General features: G+C 52.7%; 1 protein-coding gene across 1 annotated transcript in view; it reads left to right on the top strand.

Annotated features, from left to right (window-relative positions):
* The first annotated feature begins 649 nt into the window (after positions 1-649).
* Positions 650-10,807, top strand: part of Gmip (GEM interacting protein) — a 12,654-nt gene continuing 2,496 nt past the window's right edge. The window contains exons 1-19 of the mRNA XM_031340032.1: positions 650-784; positions 1,728-1,812; positions 2,533-2,620; positions 2,708-2,765; positions 3,070-3,195; positions 3,281-3,345; positions 3,432-3,539; positions 5,170-5,250; positions 5,336-5,506; positions 5,601-5,738; positions 5,967-6,163; positions 7,015-7,121; positions 7,192-7,269; positions 7,609-7,686; positions 7,767-7,921; positions 8,289-8,477; positions 8,568-8,705; positions 8,798-8,994; positions 9,292-9,679. Coding sequence (XP_031195892.1) covers positions 766-784; positions 1,728-1,812; positions 2,533-2,620; positions 2,708-2,765; positions 3,070-3,195; positions 3,281-3,345; positions 3,432-3,539; positions 5,170-5,250; positions 5,336-5,506; positions 5,601-5,738; positions 5,967-6,163; positions 7,015-7,121; positions 7,192-7,269; positions 7,609-7,686; positions 7,767-7,921; positions 8,289-8,477; positions 8,568-8,705; positions 8,798-8,994; positions 9,292-9,679 — 2,466 coding nt within the window. The 5' untranslated portion in view covers positions 650-765. The remainder of the gene's footprint in view (positions 785-1,727; positions 1,813-2,532; positions 2,621-2,707; positions 2,766-3,069; positions 3,196-3,280; positions 3,346-3,431; positions 3,540-5,169; positions 5,251-5,335; positions 5,507-5,600; positions 5,739-5,966; positions 6,164-7,014; positions 7,122-7,191; positions 7,270-7,608; positions 7,687-7,766; positions 7,922-8,288; positions 8,478-8,567; positions 8,706-8,797; positions 8,995-9,291; positions 9,680-10,807) is intronic.

Consider the following 10,807-nt stretch of genomic DNA (forward strand, 5'->3'; position numbering starts at 1 on the left):
TTATTTAAAGATTTATTTTATCCTGTCTTCATGCTGTACCAGAAGAGAGAGTAGCAGATCCCATCATTACAGATGGTTGTGAGCCACCACGTAGTTGTTAGGGATCTGAACTCAGGACCTCTGGAAAAGCAGACAGTGCTCTTTACTGCTGAGCCATCTCTCCAGTCCCGGTGTGTATCATTAATCCCAACATTCAGCTGGCAGACCGTGCAGGGGATCTCTGAGTCAGAGGCTAATCAGGCCTACAACACCAAATTCAGACCAAGCCAGGCCAAAATAGTGAGACACTTGTCTCGGAAAAACAACAAAAACAAAACAAAAGCCTGCCCCAGGATGCTGGGGATTTGGGGTTCATTGCAGTCCTCATACCGTCAGTTCTCCACAGGGGGCGCCTGGATCTAAAAGCCTACGCCAGGAGTTAAGTCTAGTCGCTGGGTGTGGAAGGTTCTGGGGCAGGCACCCCTGGCTTCCTGGAAGAGCGCTACAGGGACTTAGGGTGCCACAGAAATCTGCAGAAGGCAACCCCTGGCTCTCTGGGGCTCCGCTACACCGAGACTGGGCAAACTCTGGAGGCTAGTCAGAAAAGCGATGGCGGCTTCCGGGAGGGGCGTGGTCGTCTTGAGGCGTGGCATAGGTGGGGCGGGGCCACACCACTAGGTCGGCAGAGGCAGGAAATCGGGGCTGGTCCCGGGCGGCGCGCAGCCCGGTCCCTATCTCGGCTCCACCGCGCGTTCCCCACCCCACCCCCTGCCCCCGGGCCTCGCCATGGACTCAGCGGAGACAGGTAGGGGGGTGGGGACCGAGGGGGGCTTCCCACCACCGCTCCTAAACAAGAGAGCCCAACTTACCTCTGAGCTATCTGACAGCCGGGAAAGGAGTACTGGCAGGGGAAGGAACGAGGGGATCCCCGAGCACCTTGGAGACCCCCGAAGCGCACAGTGCTCACGACGCCAGCCTCCGACCCTCGGATTGCCTGGCAGAGCGGGCACCCCGGATGCCTGGGGGAAGGGGCCCAGGAAGGGGAAGTGGCCGCTTCTGCTTCTGATCGTAGGATGGATGGGGGCAGGGTGTCATGGCTAGTATTCTTGCAGGTAGCCCCGAGGCATCAGGCCAGGGGGCGGCGGCAGAATTGTAACTAGAACTGGGTTATGTTTCCTGCTGTCTTTGTGTGTCGAGTGTCATTCAGTCTTGTCCCTCGTGGTTTCAGCCGTACTCGCGTGTGTTTATACCGCAGGCTAAGTGCCTGTGTGTCCCACGTGCTTTTCCATCTGTCTGGCCTGGGGTCCATGTGGCTCCATTGTCAAGCCAGCCCTCTACTCCAGCATTCATATGGCAGCTGCATCTGTTTCCTTCCTTTGCTTCTGGGTCCTCCCATGTGTGGTGTCTCTGTAGCTGTGAGCAACCGCTTCTCTTAATTTTGCCTGGATCCATCTGTGGGATCAGAAATGACCCCACCAATTCTCGCTCTCTCTCTCTTTCTCATCTCTCACTACCCTCACTAGTCTTGTCTAGACTCACTCTGTTGTCTGTGTATGTCCTCTCTCTCTCTCTCTCTCTCTCTCTCTCTCTCTCTCTCTCTCTCTCTCTCTCTCTCTTTCCCTCTCTTTCCCTCTCCTCTTCCCACCTCTGCTTGAGAGGGGTTGAGGTACATTCTGATTGCTTTGCCACTACTGTGGGTGGAGGGAGACACTGGTTGGCTCATGTTTTCTTACACTTCCCTCCCCCAGAGCTAACCCCAGCTCCTGAGGGCAGGAAGAGATACAGTGACATCTTCCAGAGCCTGGACAACCTCGAGATATCATTGGGGAACGTGTGAGTCTGAGCCTGTGTCACTACGTTGGGCTGAGCTCTCTAATTATTTGGGTATCATGCTGCCCCACATCAGGACACCCTGACTTCCCATCTCCTGAGCCTAAGACAGGAGCCCCCCAAACACCTGGGCCCTCTGGTATTCTAGATTTGGGGTCTATCTCAAAAGTGATCCTGAGACACACACACACACCCCTTATTCCCTCGTGAAATTGCCTATGGCCCTTCCAAGCCTTTCTCAAGTCTTGTTTTCAGAAAAGGGCCTCACCTGGGGATGGAGATGGAACAGGTGCACAGCATTCACAAGGCCCAGGATTTAACCCTGCCTGTACCACAAAAGGGGGTGGGAGTGAGGTTCAATTGATAGGATGCTTGTCTGGCATAAACAAAGGCCTGGATTCCATCCATAGTACTGCATAAATAAACCAACCAGAGTGGTGCTGCGTGAATGTAATTCCAGCACTTAGGAAGTAGAGGCAGAGAATCAGGCCAACACTGAGTTGAAGGCCTGTCAGGAGACAAGAGCTTCTGCTTAAAAAAAAAAAAACTACAGCCTCCCCTTAAATCTTCAGACTACACCTTCTAAATCACAGATAATATCAAAGACTTATCTCTTCCTTCTCCCTCAACTGACTTAGTATCCCAGGACTTTTTCCCCAACAAAGGACAGTCTGGACAGAAATGGCTTCCTGACACCATTATCTTCCCCCACCCCACCCCCAGGACTTTCGATCCCCTGGCTGGAGACCCTGTACTCAGAGAAGACCTGGAGCCTGACAAGGCTGACACCGCCACAGTAGTGACTGAGGAGGTAGGGGGCAGGGTCAAGGTGCTGGGTGAGGAAGCTCGCTTGCTGTTTTGCTTGCTCCTGATGCTGTCTCTCACCCTCTTACCCTAGAACAGTGAAGCCAGTTGTTGGAGCGATCCCTCCCCAGAAGGTCCTGTACCCCTCACAGGTAGGGGAGGGTGTCAGACAAGGGTAGAGGAGTAAGGAGGTCATGCCTTCATTGAGACATCACAGATCTCTTTCTGTGCCAGATGCAGGGGACAAGGCAGAGCCCAAGGTGGATCCATGCCCCTGTCCTGAAGGGTTCCCCAGTCTTAGCAGAGAATTTGTAAATCATCAGAGTGATTCCAAAGGGAGAGCTTTAGGGAACCATGAAAGTGTGGAACAGAAGCCTTGGGTCTAGTCTGGGGTTCAAGGAAGGCTTCCATGGGGGAGTGGCGTGCTGGGCTCAGGGATTTCCCTATTTGACCCAGAGGAAGAACTGGATTTGCGACTCATTCGGACCAAGGGTGGTGTGGATGCTGCCCTGGAGTATGCTAAAGCATGGAGCCGCTATGCCAAGGAGCTGCTGGCCTGGACAGAGAAGAGAGCCAACTATGGTGAGACTTGCTTCTGCCCAGCTCCTGAAGGCAAGCAGGACCCAAACCCTGGCTGCTTGTAGACCACTGCCTCTCCTCCCCCTAGAGCTCGAGTTTGCTAAGAGTATCATGAAGATCGCTGAGGCTGGCAAGGTGGCCATTCTCCAGCAGGTACCAGCCCTCTCCAGAGCCCAACCCCCCCAGATCCTCCACCCCTATCCATTCAGTTCCTGAGCTAGCCCTGCACTCCATCCCAGAGCCAAATGCCACTCCAATACATCTACACCTTGTTTCTGGAGCATGACCTGAGCTTGGGAGCCCTGGCCATGGAAACAGTGGCCCAGCAGAAGAGAGACTACTACCAGGTAAGTCCTCCGCCTGCCACCAGGAGGGAGCCCCACTGGAGTTTCACTTGGGAGGAAGCTGGAGCCCAGAGATGCTCAGGATCTTGTCCAACATTCCTTCACTGAGATTCAAGCCCAGCTTTCTGTGAGGCTGCAAAACACACACGAAGTGGTGCTTTCGATTGAGGGAGGGTATTAGGGAAGATTGGTTTCAGGGAGAGCAGCTAGCTCAGAAGGTAAAGGTGCCTGTAGCTGGTCTTTGCCACTTTGGGGGTTCTTCTTCTTCCCACCCTGTACTCCCAGCACCCTTGCACCCCACCCCCATTTGTTCCCCCTAACACTAGTTAGGAAGGAAGAGGGATAGAGAGGAAAGAGAGAGATACAGTTCCCTGAATCTAATTTCTTTCCTTTTGTTTTTTCTTTGAGCACGACTACTAACAAACTATGACCAACCCACCCCCCCCACCCCCAGAACGACCAGCAGCCACAGACTCCCACCTTTTGGGGTGCTAGAATTTATATAACATCTGAAACGTTCTCAGAATTCCAAACATCACACAGATACAGAAGCTGTCTGCAGCTGGCAAAACCATGCCTCTGCTTGAGCACGAGGCAAATCATAGTCAGCTGCTGGGGACAGTCTGAAGAGGCCCCACGCCTTCTCACACCCGGGATTAAAATGAAAACATATTTGGTTTTTTTTGTTTTGTTTTTTGTTTTTTGTTTTTTTTTTTTAAAGAAACCAGGATTCTAGAATTCTCACTATAGGCGCTTGCTGTACAAGTCTGAAGACCTGAGTTCAAGCCCTGAAACCCACATAAAGCTAGGAGGAGAGATCCAACTTCATAATGCTGTCCTCTGACCTACACATGCTGACCAGGGCACGCATGCCTTTGTACACACATCATAATAATAGCTAAATAGATCTTTCTAAAAGGAAAGGCTGGAAATACAGTACAGTAGTAGAATACTTAGCTAGCAAGGCCATGGGTTCAAATCCCCAGTAACAAAAAAAAAAAGAAGAAGAACCCATGGAGTTGGTTCATCCAGTGAAGGTTCTTGCCACCAAGCATGGTGACCTAGCTTTGATCCTTGGGACCCACATGGAGGAAGGAGATAACTGACTCCCGAGTGTCTTCTGTCCTCCACAAACATGCCCAGCATGAGTGTGTCTATCTCCACACTTACACAAATGCAAAATAAATAGAAACAGGGAGCTGGAGAGACTCAGCGGTAAGCACACGCTGCTCTTGCAGAGGACCCGGGTTTGGTTCCTACCACCCATGGCTGGCAGTCTACAGCCACCTGGAACTCCAGCTCCCTGGCGATCTGATGCTTCTGCTCTTCATAGGTACCCACACTCATGTGCACATGCCTGCACACATGCACACATTTTAATTGAAAAAGTATACCAATAGGATTGTCAGGATGGGCGTTTCTCAGATGTCTGGGCTCCTGAAGAAAAGATGGGGTGGTCACATAACTTTCTGCTCATGGACTTAGGGTAGAAAAGGCCTGGTTATGAAAAAAAAAAAAAAAGAAATTCAGAGAAGGGTTCAGGTCTAAGGTATCTAAAGGGGTCGGGGAGGAAACAGAACAGATGGGGCTCCTGAAGCTGCGTTCCTCCCCATGCCCGTCTTCCACTCCACAGCCTCTGGCAGCCAAAAGGATGGAAATTGAGAAGTGGAGGAAGGAATTCAAGGAACAGTGGCTGAAGGAGCAGAAGCGCATGGTAAGGCCAGGCACAGGTGGGCCCTGCACCAAAGAATGGAGTCCTCTGCAGGCCAAGGGCTTATGGTCCTCTTATTGCCTCCAAGAATGAGGCGAAGCAGGCACTGCGGCGTTCCCAGCTCCAGTACATTCAACGCAAAGAGGACCTGAGGGCACGCTCCCAGGGGTCCCCTGAGGACCCTCCTTCCCAGGCATCTCCTGCATCCAACAAGCAACAGGAACGCAGACGGCGCTCCCGAGAGGAGGCACAGGCCAAGGTCGGAAACACAGTACTGAGATTCTCTAACATCTGGCCACTCACCTCTCTCCAACTCCCATCCACTTAAGCCCTCTCTGCCTTGGTTTCCCCAGGCACATGAGGCGGAGGCTCTGTACCAGGCTTGTGTCCGGGAAGCCAATACACGCCAGCAAGATCTGGAGACCGCTAAGCGGCGGATAGTGTCGCATGTACGAAAGCTGGTGTTGCAAGGAGACGAAGTGCTTAGGCGGGTAAGATCCTCCTCCGCGGTCACCCTTGGCTCATTGTCCTTTCCTCTGTTCCGAACTCAGCCCTGAGGCCCCAGGATGCCGTCTTTACTGCAGGCCCCATACCCTGATGGCACCCTAAACTTAGTCCTACAGCCTGCCTGTGACAAGCCCCCCCCTCAAATATTGGCTTTGCTTTATAAGGGTTAGGCTCAGCCCCCTGGAATCTAGGTCAAATATCCATCCTTGCAGGTGACACTGGGTCTGTTTGAACTTCGAGGGGCTCAGGCAGAGCGAGGACCCCGCTCCTTCTCTGCTCTGGCTGAGTGCTGTGTGCCCTTTGAACCTGGCCAGCGCTACCAGGAGTTTGTTCGGACACTGCAACCTGGGGCCCCACCACCACCATCTCCCGCCTTCTACTTTCAGGAGTTCACACCTGCCGTGCACAGGTGGGCCCTAGGGCTGGGCTTGGAGTAAGGCCAGAAACCCGTGCCAGGTTTTAATATATGTATATACTATACTTCACCTCCATTACCCTCTCTTGACACACTCCCACCCCAGCTGAATCCCTTAGGTTTCTAACTAGTCTCCATTTGCTTCAATGTTTTGGAGATGTTTGTTTGTTTGTGAGACAGGGTTTCTCTGTGTAGCCCTGGCTGTCCTGGAACTGGATCTGTAGACCAGGCTGGCCTCAAACAGAGAGATCCTCTTGCCTCTGCTTCCCAAGTGCTGGGATCAAAGGCGTGCACCGTGACTGCCAGACCCTGGGATATATTTGAAACAGGGTATCTCTAGGTAACCCTGGCTGTTCCAGAACTCGCTTAGTGTCTTTTTATTTAAAGAATTATTTTTATTGACAAGTATGTGTGTATACCACCTGTGTGCAGGTACTCTCAGAGGCCAGAAGAGGGCATCAGATCCTATGGGACGAGTTACAGGCAGTTGTGAGCCACCAGTGTGGATCCTGGGAACTGAATGTGGGTCCTGGAAGAGCGGCCAAGAGCTCATAACCACTGAGCTACCTCTCCAGCCCCTCATGTGTTTGTTTGCTTGCTTGCTGTTAAATGGCTCAATGGCTTTCATTAGAGGTGCTTACAGGATTGTGGTAGACTTTTGATGAGTTATACCAATCCTAGGATCTGGGGCTAGGACACTTAAGGGACCTAGATCACCAAGATGATCCTGGACACCAGAGATTTCAGACCTATATCCTTGGCGTCTGGGACCCAGACGCCACGCCCACTTGCTATCACCCAGGCCGGTTCCTGGGGATCAAGCCCTCAACCCTCTCTTCTCCCAGTTTCCCTCAGGACACAAAAAAGAAGTTTTCGGGGCCTCTACCTACAAGGCTGGAGGAGGATTCCTCTGAGCTTGGCCCTTGGGAGGTTGCCAGCTTAGGCAGCCAGGGTAAGTTCTTTGAGGCCTGTGGGTAAAGGGCCTGGCCTTGGGCCAGCCTGATTGACCTGTCCTTACACAGGGATCCCAGGCAGTGATGTGGACAGTGTAGGTGGTGGCAGTGAGTCTCGGTCCTTGGATTCTCCCACTTCCAGCCCAGGTGAGGGTAGGACCTGACCTTCCCACCTACGTACACACCTGTGCCCTTTCACCTCCCACCAAGCACTGACCTTTGATCTCCAACCTACCTCTTGGCCTCTGATCTACCCTACGCCCTGATCCTCAAGTGTGGATGTGCTCACTGTCTTGGTGGGAATTTCCTCTCAACCACCAAACAAAGGCCTGGCGCATTCCTAAACTCTTAACCTCTGGTCCCCGACCCTTTCTCCCAAGGCTATCTCTGGGAGTTTTTGAAAGCCCTGAAAACCAAATCTGTCTCCTTAGACCTAGCCTGTCCCATGACCTCCATAGTCCTACCTCTGTGCTCCTCTGACCCCAGGTGCTGGGGCCCGCCGGCTTGTAAAGGCATCATCCACAGGCACGGAGTCCTCAGATGACTTTGAGGAGCGAGACCCTGGTAAGGCCTGACATAGGTGGGCTGATGGGCTTGCAAGGACAAGATGGTGAACCTGACAGCCTTGACCTCCCTCCTTGCAGATCTGGGGGATGGGATGGAGAATGGAGTAGGCAGTCCCTTCAGGAAGTGGACACTGTCCACAGCTGCTCAAACCCACCGACTACGGCGGCTGCGGGGCCCCGCCAAGTGCCGAGAATGTGAAGCCTTCATGGTCAGCGGGACTGAGTGTGAAGAGGTGCGGCCTAGACTAGGGACCTAATGACCGCTGCTGACTTTCACTGGACACACTGACCCAAGATCCCTACAGCCTTTTTGCTCTAGGGCCTACCTCTGTCTGAAGATCTCTTGATCTCTCTCTCTCTCCTTCCTCCATGTGAGCCCTGGGAGTCAAGCTCAGGTTGTCAGGTTTGGCAGCAAGCACCTTTACCTGCTGAACTGTCTCATTGGTCTCTTAAGCATCCTCTATTCCCTGGCTTTCTCGATGACCTCCTCATCTCCTGTTGACCCCCTGATAACCTTCCAGTCTCCAGCTGAACTCCTAACCCCGTGACCTCCCCCCTCCCCCAGTGCTCTCTGACCTGCCACCTTCCCCCTTCCCCCAGTGCTTTCTGACCTGCCACAAGCGCTGCCTGGAGACCCTCCTCATCCTTTGTGGACACCGACGGCTTCCAGCCCGGATGGCTCTCTTTGGGGTTGACTTCCTACAACTCCCCAGAGATTTCCCGGAGGAGGTACCCTTTGTGGTTACCAAATGCACAGCTGAGATAGAGCACCGTGCCCTGGGCTTGCAGGTAGGCGACATCCTCATTCCTGCTTGTCCCCACAAGTGACCTGTCCCCACTGATGGCCAGATCGCAAGCCAGGTATCCCTTACCCTGCAGGGTATCTACCGGGTCAGTGGGTCTCGGGTACGTGTGGAGCGGCTGTGCCAGGCCTTTGAGAATGGCCGAGCACTGGTAGAGCTGTCAGGGAACTCTCCTCACGATATCACCAGTGTCCTCAAGCGATTTCTTCAGGAGGTAGGTGGTTCCAGGCAAGAGATGGTGGGCAGAGCCATATAGCCTCTGGTGGGGGACCCTCAGCAGCCCACCCACACTCCTGTCCCCACCAGCTCACTGATCCCGTGGTCCCCTTCCACTTCTACGACGCCTTCATCTCTCTGGCAAAGACCCTGCATGCAGACCCTGGGGACGACCCTGGGACCCCCAGCCCCAGCCCTGAGATTATTCGCTCGCTGAAGACCCTCTTGGTGCAGCTGCCTGACTCTAACTACAGTACCCTGCGGCACCTGGTGGCCCATCTCTTCAGGTGTGCATGGGTCCCTAAGCTTGAAATAATGGCCCTCTTTCCCTGAACATGTAACTGCTTACCTGTGTGGTTCGTATTAACCTCTGACCTTTCACATTTCTTTGGAGCTCTGAACTGTGGATGCCCACACCTAACTTTAACACTGTCCATGTGACTAGCTGGTTTCAAGCAGTGACCGGAGACTTGGTCACTTTGCTGTGGCCTGGCTAAGTCATCAGTCTAGCTTACAGGTCCTATGCTTATCCTCCACTGTTGTTTCCAGTTCCACGCCTGACTCTTCTCCCCACGTGTCCTCAGGGTAGCCGCTCGGTTTGAAGAAAACAAGATGTCTGCCAACAATTTGGGAATTGTATTTGGGCCTACACTGCTGCGGCCACCAGATGGACCCAGGGCCACCAGTGCCAGCCCCGTGGCCTGTCTGCTGGACTCTGGGCACCAGGCTCAGCTTGTTGAGTTCCTCATTGTGCACTATGAGCAGATCTTCGGGATGGATGAACTCCCTCTGGCCTCTGAGCCCCTGACCCAAGACCCTGGCTTGGCTCCTGCACTCCTTGAATCCAGTCCCCAGCACCCAGCCTCACTTCTTGCCCAAGACACACAGCCGCTGACCATAGCCTCAGTTTCCAGCCCAGACCCCAAACACCACAGTGCCCTGGAGAAGTGTCCCGAGGTCACAACTCCTGAGGTAGGAACTGGCTTGCCGCACAGATGTGGGGAGGGCCCACGTGTTTAATCTCCTTCTTTTGCACAACTGGATATTTAATCCAGGGCTTGATGTGCATTAGGGGCGTGTATTAGGCATGTGCTCAGCACTACATCACACCCCAGCGCTCCCTTAAGTTTCTTTTGGATTTTTAAGAAACATTTATTTAGAGAGTGCAGGCACATGTGTGTCACGGAGTGAATGTGAAGGCCAGAGGAAACTGTCCTTCCACCCCCTGGATCTGGGGACGGAATTCAGGTCCTTACACTTAGTACCTCTAGCCACTGAGCCAGACCAGATTTCTTTTATTACATTTTTATTTATTTATTGTGCATGGGAGGGGAGGTCATGTGAAGGTCAGAGACAACTTGTGAGAGTAGTTTTCCTTCTGCCCCGTAGGCCCTGGGAATTATTTGCCAAGCTTGGTGGGAGATGCCTTTACCTACCCAGCCTTAAAAAAAAAAAAAAAAAAATCTTGGGGCAGAGTCTCCTTAAATTGCTAGACTGGTCTTGAACTCACTCTGTAAGCAAGGTTAACCTTGAATTTAGTAACCATCCTGCCTTGGCCTATTAACTAGCTGGGATAACACACTTGTCTTTTTTTTTTAAATGTACATTGGTGTTTTGTCTGCATGTGTATCTCTGAGGGTATCAGATCCCCTAAAACTGGAGTTACAGTTTTTGAGCTCCCATGTGGGTGCTGGGAATTGAACCTGGGTCCTCTGGAAGAAGAGCAGCCAGTGTTCTTAACCATTGAACCATCTTTCCAGCCCCAACTTGCTGACTGACTTGCCTTGCTTCTTCTGTTGTTTTGAGATCTGCCTTTCTCTGTGTTCTTCCTGCCTTAGTGCTCTGAGTACTGGGATCGCAGCTAGGTGGGCACCTCCTTCTAACCATCTTCTTTTCTCCTCAACATTTATTTGTTAGGCTAGTCATGGTGAGGACTTTAATCCCAGCACTTGGGAGGCAGAGGTGGAGCTCTGGGAGTTAAAAGCCTGCCTGGTCTACAGAGTGAGTTCCAGGACAGCCTGGGGCTACACAGAGAAACCCTGTCTTGAAAAACCAAAATGAGAGAGAGAGAGAGAGAGAGAGAGAGAGAGAGAGAGAGAG

This window comes from Mastomys coucha, unplaced genomic scaffold, assembly GCF_008632895.1.
Source record: "Mastomys coucha isolate ucsf_1 unplaced genomic scaffold, UCSF_Mcou_1 pScaffold22, whole genome shotgun sequence".
Classification (NCBI taxonomy): Eukaryota; Metazoa; Chordata; class Mammalia; order Rodentia; family Muridae; genus Mastomys; species Mastomys coucha.